Below are 21,366 nucleotides of genomic sequence, written 5' to 3'. Positions count from 1 at the left end.
AAGGTGAATGGTGGTTATAAGCCTGGACAACCTAGTGGTCCCAGCTTGCCCCACCATCAACTCGGGGGGTTTGAGCCTATCCAGGGAAGGGTTAAGCGTAGTGTTGAAATCCCCCAGCCAGATAACAGGAACCGCCGGATGTCTGGACATAAAAGACAGACCCTCAACAACCAACGTCATGGTAAATGGAGGGGGGATATAGAAGGTCATAATAAGGTAGGGTTCCCCATACAATTTAGCATGTAGAAAAACAAACCTGCCCTGTGGGTTAGTAAGAATTTCGCAAAGTTCAAATTGGACAGACTTAGCTACAAGTACCGAAACCCCCCTTGAATGAGACGTGTAGGTGGAATGAAATGCCCACCCTATCCAAGGGCGTTTAAGGGCCATCTGCAGTCCACCCTCCACATGCGTCTCAACTAGCACCATCACTTCCGACCTTTGCTTTTTGAGGAACGTGAAGGCTGCCGCGCGCTTAATTTTATCGCGCAGGCCCCTCACGTTCCAGGTAAGAAACCGTATAGATGCCATAAAGATTCATATAAAGCAATAGGTGCAGTCGGCTTACCCCCTAACAGCCCTCCTATAAACACACCCCAATACAGTCGTGTTTGATCAAGCCCAAACAGGGGCTGTATAGGCAGTAGTGGTAAAAAACATTCAGTAAAAGTAACACTTAGTTCAGATACATACTTCGATATATTTATAGTAATCTTCTGCATAGAAACCCTAACCAAACCATCCCCCTCCCCCCACCCTACCCTGCACCAACCCCAACTTGTGCGGGTATGTTCCCTGAAAAACCAAACATGTCTGGCTGGGAAAACCAGTTTCATTAAATCAATAAAAAGGTTTAGAACAATAAGTCTGGAAGAGGGTCGCGGCCACCGGCACCAGACGGCAAGGCAAAGCAAAGCCCCCTGTATAACAGTACACAGTGGTGACCCGGGTAAATAGGCAAAAGTGCCGGTTGCCGTCCAGTTCCAGTGATCAGCTCCCTCTTGACAAGAAGAAGTCCCAGCAGACAATGGAGCAGTGTTCCGCTGCACCGTGCAATTAGCCCGTAGGCCTAACATGTCTCCCCTTGCTCCGGGAGAAAAAAAAAAAGGGGAAAACCAAAATAGTTGAAATAAAGCAAACAGGTATGTATTGCAGAAAAGGTCCCCCAACAGGGACACTAAGAAAAAAGGAAAAAAGTTGATCCATGAACGTTGACACCATCAGCCGGCGCAAATGTCCCAGAATCGGAAAGTTCAGCAGATCTCAAAGTAGAAAAGGGCATAAAGGTAACATACGCCGCAGATGCAAGCACCCTGGCGATAATAGAGCAGCAAGTAGAGATCAGGCGACCTGCCACAGTTCCAGAACACCAGGGGAGAGACGAAAAAAAATTTTTGTTAGCTCACACGTCCCAATGGGTCTCAGGCAGCTCCATCTTGAGGCCCTCTGCGTTCCAACCATGCTATGACCTCTCTGGGTTGTTCAAAGAAGATCGCCCGGTCTCCTGCCTCCACCCTGAGGCGTGCTGGGAATAGCATAGAGTATTTCACTTGCTGTGCACGCAGTAATCGTTTGGCCTCCATGAAACTCTGTCGGCGTTTCTGGACGTCCGCGGAAAAATCAGGGAAGATTGCAACTTTAATATTGCCCACAGGAATATTACCCTTTTCCCGAGCCATGCGGAGGGCCGCGTCTCTGTCCTTATAGTTCAGGAGTTTTGCAATAAAGGTGCGTGGAGGTGCACCCTGAGGTGGAGGCCTGGCAGGCATACGATGCGCGCGTTCAACCGCCAGCATGGGGGAAAAAGACTCTCGGCCATAGGTACTTATCAGCAATTGTTCCAGAAAAGTTGTGGGGTCCTTACCTTCAGCCCCCTCCGGGAGACCAATCAATCGGATGTTGCATCTGCGTATACGATTTTCCATTTCGTCCTGTTTAGCAATCAGGAGATCTATTTGCTTCTGCATGTGGTCAGCATCACTTTGCAGTGGTGGGAGAGCGTCTTCCATATTACTGATACGGGTCTCAGTCTCCCTCACCTAGTCGCGCAGTTTCTGAAAGTCTTGCCTCAATAAAGAGATGTCCGTTTGCACTTCCTCAATTTGGGATGTAAGGGACGTGCGGCACAATGTAATGGCTTCAAGAAGCCTGTCCGTGTCTCCCGCCACACGCGGCCCTCCCGGCTCCTCCGCGCCGCCATTTTCCTCCCCCTCCTCACTCACATGTCGGCGGTATTGTGACAATCGCGCCGCCGCCGATTGTCGGGATTTCGAGGGAGACATACGTGCCGGAATGGAGGGACGCCTGCCAGACGTGGTTAGGTGAGTATCGGTGCTGTGGTGTCACAGGATCAGCGTGGGAGACAGGATTCCTCGGCGGAGCTCCGGAGACACGCATCCTACTCCATGCAAGGTCAGGCCATGCCCCCCCACTACCTGTTTTTTTAATCATATATTATCATCATCTTCACTTTTTGGGTCACGTTGTGTCCATCTGCTATAGATGTGTACACATATTGGTGTTTACAGTTCTCTTGTTTCACTTTAAAGAGTTATATATACACAAGTTAGGCGCTTACACTTTATACCTTCGACATGGTTCACATATGTGCATTACATCCGCACTCTGCATTGCACAAAGATTGTGTGCGTTTTCTAGCAGTGCAGTGCGAATTGCAGCCACATAATCTTCAATGGGAAAGCATCTGATTAGCAGATGTGTTCCGTTCTGAACACAAATGCTCTCCCCCTCCTCCTACACCTCCCAGGTCAGCTGATCTGCAGCTACAATGGAGAGGAACCGCTGAATGAATCATTTTTATTGTCGCACAGAAAACTGAGCTGCAATTCGCACCAGTCTAGTGCGAGCCCAGCCTCAAAGCATCTTAGTGCTTTCTGTGCACTACAGGAATAAAGTTTATACTGTTCACTTAAGGTGTGGGTGGAGGCGCAATAATCACTTAAATCTGCTGAATCTGTACTATCACCTTAAAGGATAAGTTCACCTTAAAATAATAAATGCACATCTTTTTGAAGGTAAAAAAATGTGCATTTATTATTTTTTTTAATTGGGAGCCCAGAAAGCATTGCACCCACGTTCAGCAAATTGTGGGTGCTATGCAGGGCTCATTGAAGGCTCTTTGTGTAAGCTGTTTGGCCATATATCATATGGCCAAGCAGTTACACACTAACAGGAAGCATCAATGAACTAACAGAGCGTTCAACAGAGCTGTGGTAGATCAATGAGAATTACAAGCCGACAGCCACAATGGCTGCCGCATCTTGTCGTTTTAAATTCACAGAACTCTGTGAATGAGTGACGTGAACAGGCAGACAGAGCCACGTTTTCTGCAGATTCTGGCAGAGAGCGGGGGAAGAAGATCCCCCACCCCCGTGACATCGGGGAGGCGCAGGGGCCAGTGGATTTGTAACATGTTACACCCTGCATATGGGTGTTGTAATATTTTACAAAAGGGGAACTTATCCTTTAAGGCACGAGTGGACTCTCCAACGATAGACTTCCTATGCTTGCGTGCTTACGTCACTGGCTCAGCCCCTTACATGTTACGTCACCAGGCTTTATAATTATTTTGTTATAAAATATTTGTTGTTTTAAATGTTTACTGTATATGCATAAATTGTAGCACTGTATCGTGAGCTTGGTAAATCTGACTAATTAGTGTGTGGGACACTAGATGATCAAAGCAGCAGCAATTAGAATTGTTATTTGGTAACACAAAATTAGGGTTTTATTGGTTTACAATTTAATATTGGTTGTGCAGGAGTTGCTTTCTTTCACATTTAGGTCAATCCACAAAAAAAGTGATATAGGTGGTGAGATCCCCCTGCCATAGTTTCTGGCTCCATTCCTAACCACTTCAGTGTTCCCATCATTTTTCCAATGTATCCACTCTTTTTAATGTATTTTTTATAGTATAACATTCATTAAAAAGCCATCAAGTGGGGCTCCACTGGAGGTGCGCATCAAGTGGCAACAACTTGTCCCGATTTGTCTGATAAGGATTGAGAGGAGGCATGCTCCACCCATCTATCTGTATCTCCCGCAGTCAACAATAAATTAATCCACCTTTTTATATGCTACATCAAACATTCCTGACCCTGGTCAGGCTGCACGAAATGCATTGTATACCTACCTCTGCCTGCACTAGGTGCACCTGTCCGCACACGGATTCCTCACATGTTATGTGCCTCTGTCCTGTTATAGTGAGATACTGGCACCAGGTGATGGAGATATTGTCTCCAGTCTCATCAATTCCTGTTCCATGTACTTCACTGGTGTGTCTGCTGGGGGTCCTCGGCGAGGAGCAATGGCCAAGACATATTAGGACCATGCTACTGGAGACATTATTTATGGCTTGTTAAACTGTAGCACTTAAATGTATCTAGCCCACACCTCCATCCATACATACATGGCTTTGGTTAATGAATCAGGTATTGCCCTATAAAAAACTCATATTTAAATACAGGGGTTGCCCAACTAAGTATAATAAAGTGTGGGATGCCAACACATAACTATATCACTAAAGGATTTAAGAAATGACTGTTGTACTTTAGTGTTTCTATGGTGTTTTCTATAACATTTATCGGTATCAATATGCTGAAAAATGCAGCGTACATGTAAAGACCTTGACACTTTTGTACTGTAAGATGTACCACACAGTTTTTTTTCACTCATGTTGAGTGCATTTGGTAACCGTCATTTCTCAATAAAAAGAATTTAAAAAAAAAAAGCCATCAAGAGGATCAGAACTGTCTCATAATGGCCAATGCATTTACACAAACGTGAATACTTGAGAAACAGAGAAACTGTTCAAAGTAGACCTTGCTCTAAAATTAAATGTCCCCATATGTGGTTGCCCCCACCCCCATTGACAAAAAAAACTGCATTATAGAACTAAGAAAAAAAAGAAAATGCGTGAAAAATACTCTTGGGTTTTGGATGCTTCATGACACTGACATCCCTGAGCCTCACAGAGGGATCTTGGACAAGCTTATGATCCTAATTCTCATAAAAGTTTGCTACAGCACTGTACATGAGCATGTTATGATGGGGTTTGGAATCCTTGCCTTTCCCAAAATCCCACTAGAAGCCCCAGCAAAACTGCATCCTGCCTAGACAAATCTGTCAGAAGCCTGGAGTTATGTATTTTCTTAATTTTTTTTATATATTTTTTTTTTCCTTAATACACCATTGTGACGGCAGGAGTGGAGAGCAGCCACATAAGCGGAGATTGCATTTTAGTGCAACTCTCCAGCATGTACTAAAAATGAAATATTGAACTTGGGTGGACTTGTATCTAGCATTAAGTTAAATGTTTTCCAAGAGGTGAGGTTACACTACAGAATTTACAGAATTTTTTGCATAGTTAAATGACTTGTGTAATCTTTTATTTTTAACTCTGCATGCTATAATATAATATTTTTCTGTTAAGGGCATCCTAATTTGTATCTACTTCCCTATGTAGGTGTTTGACACAGGGAAACTTCTAGTAGACATCTGTACACTGGAAAATGCAGAGAACCTATAAGGTAGAGAGTCTTGGAACTCTCCAACTCATTTACCCAAAAGTGATAAAATATTCTATATGAAGCATAATATTTTTTTCTAAAAGGCTAGTTGGGACACATTTTGGATTAGCAGTTTATCAATTCTTGCTCCTCATATGAAAAACAGGTCAACATTTTGCATACACCATGAAATCTTATCTTATCTGTTTCTCCTCTTCATCCCATGCACATGTTAAAAAGATGTAAACTGGCATCCATATGCAATTCAGTTTAATTAAAACCAATGTACAGCGTAGCTACTAACATGTAAAACTGCTTGCATACGCAAGCTGACATCAATACAAAAAATTTCTTCCTGATCCTCCGAGAGGTAATCGGATATTACCTAGATCAACTTTACCTATAAATGTTACTATCTAGTTATATTATGTACATTTAAGAATCCAGACCTTTTTAAAGCAATAAATAATTAAATGTTCCAAATTTTAAGCTTTAGTGTTTCCTCCATATGTCATGACATGAATAGATCTTTCATATACAGACATACCCCACTTTTAAGTACACAATGGGTTTTATTTACTAAAGTTGGAAAGTGAAAATCAGGCTCACTTCTGCATAGAAACCAATGAGCTTCTAACCTCGGCTTGTTCAATTTAGCTTTGGAAATAAAACCTGGAAGCTCATTGGTTTCTATGCAGAAGTGAGCCTGATTTTGCACTTTCTAGCTTTAGTAAATAAACCCTATTGTGTACTTAAAAGTGGGGTATGCCTGTAGAATAAAAAAAAAAAATCAAGGTTTAATGTCTTTTAAGGAATACATTTGTTTCGGAAATACATTTTTAAATAATTTAATTTGTCTATCTTCAAAACAACAGAATTATTCAAAGAGAACGGTTAATTATCACAATCAAGAACCATTGTGCTTATCACCTTGATGTCAATTACATGTCGGGTTTAAAAACCTAATTCTCACACAGCATGACATTAACTAAGTACTGAAGTGTCTTGAAAACCATAAAAAATCCTAATGATAGCTGTTGTAAATCAAACATGACCTTGGATAACTTTTGAATTATTAAATAAAAGCAAGTTTACATAATACAATTTACTCTCACTAAAGCACATTAGTGAGCTATAATTGTTCATTCGTCTTCAAACTGCAAAACCAGGTATTGTTTCACATTATAATCTTCAGATGTAAGGTGCCTAAAGCCGGCCATAGACAGTGCAATTTTCTTTCTTCAGCCACAGGTTGCAAGAAAGGAATATTGCTCGATTTCCCCCCATCATACAGTCAGTGTTATTGGAGGAATCCCTCCTGCGGAGCCATTGTGTACTCCCGGGGTGGGGTGGAGGTCGCGGGAAGCCGTCCCCCACCGGGAGAACACAGTGTTTATTGCTAGCGGCTGTAACAGCTGCTGGCAAAAATCGCATGTAAAATCCAACAAGCTGTTGATACCCAAGTGGGATCGATCAACTTGGGTACCACCAGCTTACCCGTACATGATTCAAATGTCGGCTGGTTCCTGCTGAAATGGCCAAGATTTGAATCATCTATGGTGTTTTACTTGTACCAAGGCAGACTTCTTTTCCTTGGGAGCTCCATGTATATAGGTGGAAGCAAAACTAGAACAAAACAAAGTGCAGTAGAACCTTCTTAAAGAATACGAATGGGCTCTCTACACCATGCTGCACATTACATAGTTTGGACCACAGCACACTGGCTGCTGTTTTCTGTGTTGCATACAGCAGATTGCTGCTCTACGTATATATTTGGTATATGTTTCAAGGCCAGTAACAGAAGCGACTGTTCTGTGTAGGAGGCAATCCTAGCAGCAGGGTGGTGGTGTGTCCGTATGGTACTGATTGTGGCTCAGTGGATTTGTTTCTGCTTATGTCAGTGTGGGACTGACTGTGTCTCTGTGGACCTTTTTGCATTTGTCAGTGCAGTAATAATTCTTTCTCTGTGGGCATGTTTCTAAATGTTTCACTTCAGTACTTACAGTGGAAAAAAAAGTATGTGAGCCCTATGGGGATTAACCTTTTCTGTAGTAATTTGCCATAAACTACAGTGCCTTGAAAAAGTATTCATACCCCTTGAAATCTTCCACATTTTGTCATGCTACAACCAAAAACGTAAATGTATTTTATTGGGATTTTATGTGATAGACCAACACAAAGTGGCACATAATTGGGAAGTGGAAGGAAAATAATAAATAGTTTTCAATTTTTTTAATAAATAAATATGTGAAAAGCGTAGCGTGCATTTGTATTCAGCTCCCTTTACTCTGATACCCCTAACTAAAATCTAGCAGAACCAGTTGCCTTCATAAGTCACTTAATTCGTTAATATAGTCCACCTGTGTGTAATTTTAATCTCAGTATAAACACACCTGTTCTGTGAATCCCTCAGAGGTTTGTTAGAGGACCTTAATGGACAAACCCCATCATGAAGGCCAAGGGACACACCAGACAGGTGAGAATCAGAGTTTACCAGGAGGGGAGGGGGCTGAGTCATAAGAGGGCCAATGAAAGCTGCAGAGCTGGAGGTGTGCCTCTGTAAATCCAGCAAGTGAACAGGCAGCAGGTTCAGTTGCCCACAGTTAAAATGGATGCAGCCAGACTCAGTGGAGGGAGATTTTTGCAGCATTTTTGGCAAGTACAGAATCACAGTATATATAAAATAATATATAAAGTGGTTGGAGGGAAGCTTCAGAATTGCAAATATGTTTTTTATTACAAATGATGTGAGCAGACTGCAGTTCCTCTTTAACTTTCATTAAAATAAAAATTATATTTTAGTATGTATTTTTAACTCAGAAAAATACCTTCTATTGTTTCCAGCCTCCTTAGAATCCCTTTTTTATGATCTGATCTCCTGTTAGAGGGTGATTATGTTCATTATTCCTTGTAGAAACATAGGGGGACATTTACTAAAACTGGTGCAGCTGTGCATGGTAGCCAATCCGCTTCTAACGTCAGCTTGTTCAATTAAGCTTCAACAATAAAACCTGGAAGCTGATTGGTTTCTATGTAAAGCTGCACCAGATTGTGTACCTTACAGTTTTAGTAAATCTCCCCCATAGTCACCCTCTAATAAATGCCCTTAGATGGTCTAGGGCAGTGATGGCGAACCTTGACACCCCAGATGTTTTGGAACTACATTTCCCATGATGCTCTGGCACTCTGCGGTGTAGTGGAGCATCATGGGAAATATAGTTCCAAAACATCTGGGGTGCCAAGGTTCGCCATCGCTGGTCTAGGGACTATGGGCTATGCGATATATAGAGAGTGATTTACTAAAAGTGGTGCATACAGAATCTGGTGCAGCTGTTCATAGTAACCAATCGGTTTCTAACGTCAGCTTGTTCAATTAAACTTTGGCAATAAAACATAGAAGCTGATTGGTTACTGTGCACAGCTACACCAGATTATGTGTGCACTAGTTTTAGTAAATCCCCCCCACAGTGTGCATAGAGAAGTGTACATGACTGCAGCTAACATGCATGGCTCATTCTAAATAAATGGAAGAGGGAAAAGAGAAGTTCGGGAGATCACCGAGGACAGAACATGGAGGCAGGAAAACACAGTAAGAAAAATTTCACGAAAAATAAATTAGAGGGCCATTCAGTAGTACTTCTGTATGGATTGCTTTTGGAAAATAAGGATATCATTTAGTGTCACTTTAATGCTGATCTCAAGGCAAGTGTCTAAATGTACAGTTAAAAAATAAAAAAATAATAAAAAATGTGTGCCTCTGCCAGATTTTTTTTTTTCCTGCAGCCAGTTGTGGTGGCATTCCTAGAACACAAACTGTCCAGGTCTGAAACCTCATCACTACAGCAGTACCGTACACACACTAAGCTTGTTTGATTGGGCAGTGAAGGAGAAGCATCACACTGTTTATTTGCTTACTGCCAGTGCAAGTTGGCATTTTCTGGTGGCAGCCCAAGTATTTCTGTCAGCACAGGTTTCCATTAGAGAACATACATAGTAAATACAACATTTTATAACATGTTTGATGTTGATCCTCATTGCCTAAAAAAAAGGTTGAACAATGAATCTTTCACATTTCTCAAGGCTTTGACATACTCCATTAATTTTACTGTATTGATCAAATAAAATGCACCTTTTCATTGTAATCAAGCTGAAGGGAATAACCAACAGCGCTTGTGTTTTTTAACTTTGTGATTTTTTACCAACAGAAAAGTAAAACTGATATTCTTCAATAAAACAGAAGATGATATTCTGTGGAGAGAACAGTTAGAGAAGTTGTCGTCAACTGACAGAAGGTAGGCAATGTCTTTTTTCCAGACCAGAAGAAGGGCACAGGTGCCATATTGCCACTAGCAGACCCAACTTAAATGTGGGACAAGTGGATTGCTACCCCTAATATTTCTTCATATGTAGGTCCAATAACACCATTCTATGACAATCCTTCTTTTCCCATTGGAATACATAGATCAACAATGGGTCCCTGGAGCAAAGCTTCTCATCGCCGATCGGCATCAGTATTTTCCTCACGATTCTCCATCTGGTCCTTTTTAATAATAATACTATTTCTAATTTACCTGGACTACGGTCCTGGTTTTTCAATCAACAACTCACCAGTCTCTCCCGAACAGATACTGGTTGATTTCTCAGCCCTACCCTCTTTGAAAAACGATTGTTAAGGGAATCTCCCCCCACAGGAAAATTATATTTATTTTCTTTCATAAACTTCCTGTTTAAAGGACAGCTCAGGAAAAAAAAAATTCTAAATTCTCACTCATTTATATAGATGCCCATATACCCTTCATTGTGTCAATCCAATCCCGTTCTTAGTCTGTTGGGTTCAATATTGAGTTGGCCCACCCTTTTTAGCTATAACAGCTTCAACTCTTCTGGGAAGGCTGGGAATATGTGACCATTTTTCCAGGAGCGCATTTGTGAGGTCAGGCACTGATGTGGACTAGAAGCTCTGATTTAGTCTCCACTCTAATTCATCCCAAAGGTATTCTATCGGGTCGAGGTCAGGACTCTGTACAGGCCAGTTAAGTTCCTCCACCCCAAACTCGCTTATCCATGTATTTATGGACCTTGCCTTATGTACTGGTCCAAATCATTTGGTGGAGGGGGGAGTATGGTGTGGGGTTGTTTTTCAGGGGTTGGGCTTTGCCCCTTAGTTCCAGTGAAGGGAACTCTTAAGGCGTCAGCATACCAAGACAATTTCATGCTCCCAACTTTGTGGGAACAGTTTGGGGATAATGCGTCCTGTTCCAACATGAGTCCTGACCTCATCTTGATAAAACACCTTTGGGATGAATTGGAGTGGAGACTAAGAGCCTTCTCGTCAACATCAGTGCCTGACCTCAGAAATGCATCTTTCTAGGTAAATAGTGCTTTTACCGCTGCTTTAGCACTAACATGGCCCCACGTGTGAAAGGGGTCTTAGAAAGACCATGGATAATACTATTTTTCTTTCTCTTCTCTTCTCTTGACCTTTTTTTGGGCACAGCTATCAGGCTTCAGTTCTTCTTTGAGATCAATAATTAGAGGTTTTAGTTTTCACCTTTAGGTTAAAGTGTTACTAAACCCACAACAGTAAAATCAGTCTGTACTGCTTGGTATACTCACTGTGGAACCTAAGGGGTTAATCTTCTGCATTGTGTTTGATCCTGTCTTTATTGATCTTCCCCTTCTTCCACTGTCCCCAATACATCTGTTGATGGAACAGAGCCTTGAGGACACTCTGCACGTGCTCAGTTTGGTGTGTATTGCTGGGGAGACTTTTTTTTCTGAGGGTGCATGTGGTCAGCACAGGGCCAATCAGCACTATCCAGACAGAGGATCAGGGGTCCTGCAGTCTCATAGGACAGTGAGAGAAGAATTAAAACTCCTCCAGCAAGCTTTAACCAGATACTTCATGGGACTGCTAGAATTCATGGGACTGCTATATAATGCTGATTGAAAAAGGTTATTTAGCAATTTATATTTACTAAAACAATTGCATTTCCATGTTCTGTGTACTTTGGGAAACCAAATATAGTGAATGCAGGGTCCTGTGTTTTTAGTAACACTTTAGCGGTTTTAGCCCAATGGGCAACTGAAATAAGCTAGCCAATGCTGATGTTAATTACGAGGCAATAGCTTAGAATTGTCAGCCTACAACAGGAAGTGTTGTTACTGGCAGGATCACCAACTATTAGATTAGGTTCACAAAAAATAATTTGCTTAAAGCGGAGTGCACAGTTTTGTGTTTATTAAAAGTCAGCAGCTACAGAAAGTGTAGCTGCTACTTTTAATAAACACACACTCACCTGTCCCACGATTCAGCCGCCCGAACCCTTGCGACTTCACAGCTGGGTGCGCACTGCGCATGTGCGAGTCAGGCTGCACCTTCTCAGTGGCCGGGCAATGTTCTAGGACCTGTGACATGTCCCAGAAGATTGCAGGGAGGGAGGAGGAGAGTAGAACATCTCTTCGATTTGCCTAGGTGGCCCCAGTGGAAGTGGGAGCTGGGTACCTGTCAAAACTGTGTACCCACTCCCCCCCAAAAAATTACATGCCAAATGTGGCATGTCAAGGAGTTAGGAGTCCTTGACTACTTGCCGACCAGCTGATGCAGATATACTGCGGCAGGTTGTCTCTCCTGCATGAACTGACGTACCTGTACATCAATCCGTGCAGGGAGGATATCGCGTGCCGCGGGAACGTGACTGCGGGTCCTGCAGACTCGATGCCAGCCCTGCGATCACGGTGAGGAGAGGCAGAACGGGGAAGTGTCTATGTAAATAAGACGATTCACTGTTTTGCCAGATGACATGACCGAGAGCTACTCTTCCTAGTGATTGGGAACAGCTATCTCTGTCATGTTCCTGTAAGCCCATCCCCCTTACAGTTAGAACACACCCAGGGAGCACACTTAACCCCTTGATCACCCCCTAATGTTAACCCCTTCCCTCTCAGTGTCATTTTTACACTGATCAGTGCATTTTTATAGCACTGATCAATGTAATAATGTCACTGGTCCCCAAAAAGTGTAATTTGGGGTCAGATTTGTCCGCTGCAATGTTGCAGTCCCGCTAAAAATCGCCATTACCAGTAAAAACAATAAAAAAAAAAAAATTCCCTAAATCTATGCTGTAGTTTGTAGATGCTATAACTTTTGCGCAGACCAATCAGTATACGCCTATTTACCAAAAATATGTAGAAGAATTTATATCGACCTAAACTGATTAATACTTATTTTTTCCTTTTTTTTTCTTTTGATATGTATTATAGCCTTTTTTTTTTTTTAATTGTTGGTATTTTTTTGTTTATAGCTCAAAAATTAAAAAACGCAGATGTGATCAAATACCACTAAGAGAAAGCTCTATTTGTGGGTAAAAAAGGACATCAATTTTGTTTGGGTACAGCGTTGCACGTGCAATTGTCAGTTAAAGGGACGCAGTGCCGTATCGCAAAAAATTGCCTGGTCATTAAGAGGGCAAATCCTTCTGGGGCTGAAGTGGTTAAAGAGGAAATTCCACTTTTGGGTGGAACTCTGCTTTAAGGAAACTGTATACAGTGAAGCATGATGCCAAACATACTGAAAATAGATTTCGTTTTTTTTCCCCACATACTCTAATAGAAAGTTGTGGTTTCAGGAAAGTGTGTAAGTCATTCTCTTTGAATCCATGATGAAACTTGTTTTATTCACTTTGGCCTCTTTCACAGGTTTGAAACCCAGTTTGTACTCTCGGAACCAAGTGATTCATGGACTGGCTGTAAAGGGCAAATATCAACTTCACTACTTTCAGAGTCCATTCAAAGAAGTAAAGAAGATTCCAAAATTTTTATTTGCATTTGTGGTCCAAATGGATTTGTTGAACAAGCAGATAGGTAAGCTCGGGGATCGTTTTTTTTGTAATTGAACAATTTTGCTTTTTGGATAAGTTGCTACCCAGTCAAATATAATATTAATGATACAGTTGCTCAATATTGTATGTAACACAGGGCTCTGTTCTTCCTCTCATCCACCTACATGTATGTAAGCTTGTTCAAGGCTGCTTCCAGACTGATGCAGCATGGTGTGACCGCACTGCAGGAGCAGCGCAGTTTACCTACAAGTTTGGTGCTGGATAGCTGTGCTTTCCCATAGAGTTCTATTAGATCCTGCAGTTTTGGTGCGCTTTCTGAAAGTGCACCAAAGGTGCAGCATGCAGGAGTTTTGGTGTGCTTTCAGAAAGAGCACCAAAACTGCAGGATCTTAAGAAACTCTATGGGACAGCTCAGCTAACCCACACCAAACCCACAGGTATACTGCGCTGCTCCCGCAGTGCTGTCAAACCGCAACGCATATGTCTGAAAGCAGCCTTACATTGTTTATATCAATCTATGAAATTAAGTAACCAAACAATTCATCTTTTACTGATTTGACTACATAAACTGATTGGCTGCTGTAGCTTATTGCAATTTTCACTGCATCACTACTCTTTCTGGTGCTTTACAGGTCTGAAGATATTTTTTTTTTCTTTATATATACATTGTAAAATGTCCAGCTCCACTTCCAAGCCCTCTTATGTACTAATAAATGTGCTTGCATAGTTTCGATGCGCTTGCTGTTTTTTTTTTTTTTTTTTTTTTTTAGTCTATCACCTCCACTGTGCCCCCTTTTGCTCTGCATATTATAAAATCAATTAAAAAATCAATTAAGAGAAAGTGAAAAGTGCGCTTCACAAAAGGACCTACTGGCATCCCAGAGAGACCCAGAAAAAATTGTGGGTCTTTCAACCTTTTGCCCTTGATAAGCTCAATTCACACCTTCCAGCAGGAATGCACAAACACGTGTTGCATGTTGATGTGCTGTAGTGCCATTGATTCTTAAGGGTACGCCAACACATTTGTGCACCATAATGAATATACTACTTACTTAATGTACACACTTTCAAATTACGTACGTGCATCTTTTTGGTGACTTATAGTGCACTAGGAAGCCCATTCAAATGATTTGGGCTTCCCTAATGCAGCTCACATTAGGGTCAAAGTTCTTGTGGCCATACTCGTCATGTTGGGTCAAAGGTGTGCACTTGGTACTGTACTCCTGTGACCCAGATTCAGCTAACAGTGGACTCATGTCACAGAGCCAGTCTAGACTCTGCAGGGATCCCAACAATAATGTTGGGATCCGCCCAGATGCCTGACTGGCAGCTGGCTTAGTCCTTCAGTGGCAGGCTGTGAGTCTTAGCTCAGCTGCTTCCACTCTCTCCACAGTCCAGTGCTGCAGTGAGCTCTGGGGGGGCACAGCAGAGACCCAGCGACTGACAGTCTCTGCTCATTGAAGACCAAGAACTGAGCAATCAGTGATCATGTGATCGTTTGGCTCTCGGTCTTGGAGCAAGTGGGGGACAGCTACAGCTTTGGTTTGATGCTGCAGCCATCTAGGATAGTATGCATGTTTTTTTTTCATATCCTGCTCTTCTCTTTTAACACGAGAAGTAATGCATATTACTTACATGCTTCGTGTTAATGCACCACAAGATTTTGAACTTGTCCTTTTTTTCATATGTGAAATATCAGTTTTTGCCACTGACCGTTTAAGATAACTTGATGAACCAGGGAGGTTGCAGATTCGCTGAAATGCTATATTTTAAATCATTGTATTGTTTGTCAAAAATGTGCCTTTATTTCAAATGGATATCACAATAAAGTATTTCTTCATTTGTGCTTGTATTGTGAAGATTGAGTGTCATAATTAAGGTAGATTCAGCTGTTTACATGGACGACTTACAGATTTTCCTATTTACATTGTTGCAGGTCTTTGGAAGATCTTGGTTTTTCCAAGAAGGACATTTTTGTTTTCAGAGAATGAGCATTCATATAGTAGTGACTGGTGACTCAAAACCTATGCATTCGATCACTATGCATACCAATATTCGCTGGATGAAGAACATATAGCTATCTACGCCTATCTGTTGTACATAAGTTCATATCTCAAAATAATGGTTCTGCTCTCTTTTAATAAATTAACAAGAATATGTTGAATAGTTTGGCAATGTATTTGATATATGCATGCTGATAGCTTTTTCATAGATATACAGGAATTATCTGGAATCTTCATAAGTAGTTCAGAGAAAAGGGCATTATATCGAAACTTTACTTGGTGAAAAGACCAGCACTTAGGAAGGTTTGTTTTTTAACCTGTCATTCGTTTTTACAATTCTATATATAATCTGTAGCACACAGTTCCAAGTTTCTGCCATCAGCAGAACGCAGTAGCAAATATGCAATTGATTTTATCAGCTCAAATTTTATCAGTCAAAGTTTCAGAATGCGAAGAATCTTCTGTTTTAAATTCATTGTTATGTCATATACTGTCAAACTGTTGTAGGATTGTGTCTAAGGCTACTCGTAGACATCACACAACACTTAAATATTAAATCAACTTAGTTAAAATTGTGGCTGATTTCTCAGTCCTTCATAACCTGACATAAAATATTGTTACATAAATGCTGACTGTCTCTATAGCAAGAGCTAAAGTGATTTTAAAGAATCGTGTAGAGATTGTGTGTCAGCATGCAATATGTGTAGATATACAGACACAAAACAATAAGTATAGGTAAATGCAGCACTCTAAATAGTGAAATAATTTCATATCTCTCAAATAAGTGTTGAATTAAAGTGAATATTGTCAATCAATACTATAGACAAAACTGGAGTGACATGGTATTACACCGCATACGTGGTGCCCAAAAAATAGTCCTTTAAAGCATAAACAAATAGTAAAGTTCATATGAAAACAACAATAATCGACTATGTGGGAACCTCCAGCTTGGTGTTTATGCCTCCTCCAAACATAGAGAAGGAGAACTCACCAGAACCAATTGCTGTCTAACATATAGTGCAGCAAAACTTGTTTATTACTCTCTGATCCATCTTCACAATGGGTGCATGCAGCATTCGCTGGATATATAGGTTTGTCCAATATTGTACATGAACATCAATTGGAAAACTCACTTGCATCCACCAATGCCAGAGAGAAAAAGGCTTATAGTGTAGAATTTATTTTCAACAAAAGATTAAAAGTATAAAAAAACTTTAAAAACACACATAGTCGCCCACAAGTTAAAAAGCTATGACATATACTGCTGAGTCGCATCACCATCTGATGCTGCCAGACTACAAGAAGGATAACGACTGGACCTCAAACATATGACAGTGATAACATCTACATATGTATGTTAAGAAAAAAAGCTGTTAGTAGCTAACTTAGATCTGGTGCCACCACCCTGAAAACAGAATAGCGGCTAAACCTCAGGCCTGTAAGATAAAGCTTGACCATACATTTATCTTTATCTTACATGCCTAAGGTCAAGCCTCCATTCTGTTTTCAGGGTGGTGGTACAGCATGTAAGTTATCTACTACCAGCTTTTATTCTGAACATATATATGGGGATGTTGTTACTGTGATATGCTTGAGGTCCAGCCACCATTCTTCTTGTAAAATTACGCACGCTCGTGTTATGTCGACAAACTACGGTACTTAAAAATCTCCATAGGCGTCCCTTTAAATGCCTATACAGGTTACCTATTTAGATTTAGAGGAAGTCTAGTGCTAGAATTATTGTTCTTGCTCTAACATTCGTAGCTATACCTCACATGTGTGGGGAAAACCTAGTTTACATATGCATGCGCGACTTGCGTTTGTGTTCGCTTTTCCGCGCAATGACTGAGGAATGGGGGCGCTTTAAAAAATAATAAAATCATATTTTTTTTTCCTTAAAAAACACCAGCGAGTGGCGTGAGGGGGAATGTCCCCTCCTGCTGTTTCTTAAAGCGTTCCAGGGGCTCATGAGCCACTTGGAGCACTTTCAAGAGAAGAAAACACACGGTAAACCACTTGGAAAACGCAACGTGTGTATATATGTGTGTGTGTGTATTGTGGTTGGAAAGTGGTTAAAGCAGAACTAAATTAAACTAAACTAAAAGATTTAACTGTTTACTAAAAGAATTCTCAAGTTAGAAATGTTCAATAAATGGTATTAAGGCGTTATTCAAATATACCAATGTTGTCTTCTGCATTGTTTTAATTTATATTTATGCCTATTAGTGCATCCAGTGTATGCTACATTGAATGCATGTCTCTGGTGACAGTCAGTGTCTGTCACAGTTGTCAGTGATTATGTCCACCCTCAGCCAAACTTTCAAGCCCTCGGATGGTTGTCATAGCTGTGAAACACTATGGCGACTCCAGATCTACATTAAGGCTAAGATGGCACCACCAAGGATGCAAAACGGTTATGAGGGTTTAGTTCAGCTTTAAGAGTGCTGCCTTAAATTATAACTTGCTTTCAGAAAAAGTAGATTTAAAGTAAAGTGACATTTTTTTTCTACATTGATAATGGGTATGCTGTTTTGTGTAACTTTGCAGCTATCAAGGGTTTAGATGACCCTTGTAGCAAGGCAGACTGACTTGCAACAGTGCCTGTAATAATTTAAGGAAAAGTAGGAGAAATCCTATGGGTGGCCATGAGAATGATGGGCAAGGACATATATGATCTTCCTCGAACAAGTTGCTTCAGTACTGGGATTACCATAACCACCATTTGACAGTGACAGGAGAATACGATTGGGTTCTGCTTGCTACAAGATTTTGCATAATTTTTTGGGCAGCACAGTGGTAAGCACTTTTGCCTTCAGTCACTGCAATCCCAGTCAGTCCAGATACACTCTGCATGGAGTTTGCACATTCCTGTGCTTGCATGGGCTTTCGCAGGATAGTCCAGTTTCTTCTCAATCTCCAAACACACATGCTGTAGGTTAATTGGCCTTGGTATGTGTGTGCATGTATGTATATTAGAAAGGAACCTTAGATTGTACACTCCTTGAGGACAAGGACTAATGTGAATGTACAATATGTAAATAGCTGCATAAATTGTCAGTGCTATAAAAATTGCTTCTAATAAACAAAATGAATATATAAAAGTCCAGCAGTTTCTCTTTTAGGGAAAAAAAAGCACATTCAAACACTTTGTTTAAAATTTTTGAATTTGCCCATTTTATATCACATTAGTTCGTGCTACAATTTTGAACTCATTCAGCATCATTATAAAGCTTTGTTTTGCCAGCAGGTTTTAGGGAGGGTAATATTTTTACTTGCATTGGTATAAATTATCATAGCTAAACATTTTTGTTCAATTCAAATTTAATGTATTTTGTTGCTATGACTTCCAGCTGTAGAAACTCTGGAACTAGAAAAAGAATTGATAAGCGTTTAGAGGGAGGGGAGTTTTTTTATTTTTTGCATTAGTATATATTATCATAGCTAAACATAGTTTATTGAATTTTGTTACTATGACTCAAACTCTGAAATCTCAGGAACTAGAAAAAAAACATTGTCAATGTTATAGTGTAAATGTTTATAGCTAAATGCACAATAAACTTTTGTATATTTAATTGATGAGTGAATGTCTCTATCTATCTATCTATCTATCTATCTATCTATCTATCTATCTATCTATCTATCTATCCATGCACATAACTACAAATGTATGATGTAAGAAATGGAGTTTAGGAAGTTGTGTGTCCTGAATGGTGTAGCAGTATTGATGTGTACCTTCCAGCTCCCAGTTGGTGCAATTATAGGGCACCCACTCAGACTATCCAGCACCAGGTCTAGCATTGCGTCATGCCCATATATTGACAGCTCAGGACCTCTTATCTGTCTTAGGGTGTCCCTTGAGTTTCTTCTGGGCTGTTCTGGCAGTGGTCTTTTCCTTCTCTGGGGTATCAATTGTGCTTACTGTGTTTTGAAGACAGAAGCTTTCACAGGATGATGTGGGTTTAACAGTGAGGGTTAACCTCCCTAGCGGTAATCCCGAGGCTGGCTCGGGTTGGAATTTCAGTACCATAAGCGGTAACCCCGAGCCAGACTCTGGATCGCATCGCTGGATACAGGGAGAAGTTACCCTTGTCCCCTGGATCCAGCGATGTCCTCCGCGCTGTGTGATCGAGCTGTCCTCCGCTCGATTCACACAGTCCCCGAATGCTGCAGAGCTCCATTCCCTGCGACGTTACGGCGCACGGGAGCGGAGATCGGCGCCAAATTCAAAAAAGTAAAAACACACAAAACACACACAGTACTGTAATCTTACAGATTGCAGTACTGTATAAAAAATTACACATCCCCTTTGTCCCTAGTGGTCTGTCCAGTGACCTGCATGCACTTTTATATTATAAATACTGTTTTTTCTGCCTGGAATTTGGAGATTGTCCATAGCAACCAAAAAGTGTCCCTTTATGTCAAAAGTGATTTTAGACCAACTAGAAAACCGCGATAATAAATTATAATCACTTGCAGAATTGAGCGATAGCGATTTGTGGGGAAATTCGTCATCAAACACTAAATCTAATGACAGCGACAATTCTGAAAATGAGCAAATTTCAGTGTTTTTGGATTTGATTACATTATTGAATACTTTTTATTATTATTATATTATAAACTTTATCATACCCGGGATGTCTGCTAGACTCTGGTCTTAACAGATTTAAGAGAGTTATTCCTAAGAATTACAGGACTACAATATAAAACGCCAAATTTCCATGCAAAATAATTGTACCGCTTTCAGCACCTAAAACCAGAATGAATCATACCGCCAGGGAGGTTAATCAGCTGCGCCAATTTCACAGCCGAACAATAAAAATCTTTTTTCTTCATGCCTTGCTCTTTAGACCTGTTCTTTGGGTTATTTAGGGCACCAATTCAGAAAATTGCATTGGCTGGACTGCAACAGTTCTAGTTTCTTAGAAATGGTTGAATTTATATTTTTCTTTAGTCCGTTTTTGAAAAGAACTTGCTGATCAACTTGTTCTTCTGTTACCTAGTTTGTGTTTTTACTTACAAGTTAGCAGATATAGTGAGAGTGTTTACGTACTTCCAGCTGTAATTTAACATTGGATTCTAAAGTGTGAATTTCATTTTTGTAGATCGAGCGCCATAGAGATTATGGCTACTTCACAATGATTTTACCTGATTCATCCTGATGTATTTTGCCATATTTATATCTTGATTTTTGGCAGGCGACCAAAACAAAGAGTGGTATATGGCATTTGTGCTGTATATCAAAAGCTAGAGCTGATAGGGAAAGATTTTATTTATAGTCAGCGGGTCAAATATGCCCAGAAAAAGGTCTAACATTTGAGGCACCAAAGTGTGTAAAGTTTATGCTATAGAAGGGGACAGGCTTCTCATAGGCATCAGTGAAAAAGCAAGGAAAAAAGGGCAGGGTCTGTGTGTGACTTTGAGGCACAGCTGCAAATTTAACCACTTAGGACCAAGCCTCTTTTTGAGATTTGTTGTTTTACAAGTTAAAAACCTTTTTTGCTAGAAAATTACTTAGAACCCCCAAACATTATACTTTTTTTTTTTTTTTTTACACCCTAGAGAATAAAAATCTCCATAGGCGACGTTTAAAAAATTCTACAGGTTGCATGTTTTGAGTTGCAGATAAGGTCTAGGGCTAGAATTATTACTCTCGCTTTACCGATCACAGGGATACCTCACATGTGTGGTTTGAATACTGTTTTCATATGCGGGTGCTACTCACATATGCTTTCGCTTCTGCACACGAGCTCGGCGGCATGGGGCGCGTTTAAACTTTTTTTTCTTATTTTACCTTTTATTTTTTATTTTTACGCTGTTCTTTTAAAAGAAAAAAAAAATGTGTCACTTTTATTCCTATTACAAGGAATGTAAACCTCCCTTATAATAGAAAAAAAGCATGACAGGAGCTCTTAAATATGAGATCTTGGGTCTAAAAGACCTCAAATCTCATAATTACACTAAAATGCAATTAAAAAAAAAAGTCATTTAAAAAAA

General features: G+C 40.5%; 1 protein-coding gene across 1 annotated transcript in view; it reads left to right on the top strand.

Annotated features, from left to right (window-relative positions):
• CYB5R4 (cytochrome b5 reductase 4) overlaps positions 1 to 18,944 on the top strand; it is a 190,635-nt gene extending 171,691 nt beyond the window's left edge. Inside the window, exons 14-16 of the mRNA XM_077487313.1 lie at positions 9,734 to 9,820; positions 13,227 to 13,391; positions 15,306 to 18,944. Coding sequence (XP_077343439.1) covers positions 9,734 to 9,820; positions 13,227 to 13,391; positions 15,306 to 15,360 — 307 coding nt within the window. The 3' untranslated portion in view covers positions 15,361 to 18,944. The remainder of the gene's footprint in view (positions 1 to 9,733; positions 9,821 to 13,226; positions 13,392 to 15,305) is intronic.
• Positions 18,945 to 21,366: the final 2,422 nt, after the last annotated feature.

This window comes from Lithobates pipiens, unplaced genomic scaffold (assembly GCF_037356315.1).
Source record: "Lithobates pipiens isolate NorthernLeopardFrog02 unplaced genomic scaffold, aLitPip1_a1.2 Scaffold_18, whole genome shotgun sequence".
NCBI lineage: Eukaryota > Metazoa > Chordata > Amphibia > Anura > Ranidae > Lithobates > Lithobates pipiens.
This window is presented reverse-complemented; position numbering and strand designations above follow the sequence as displayed.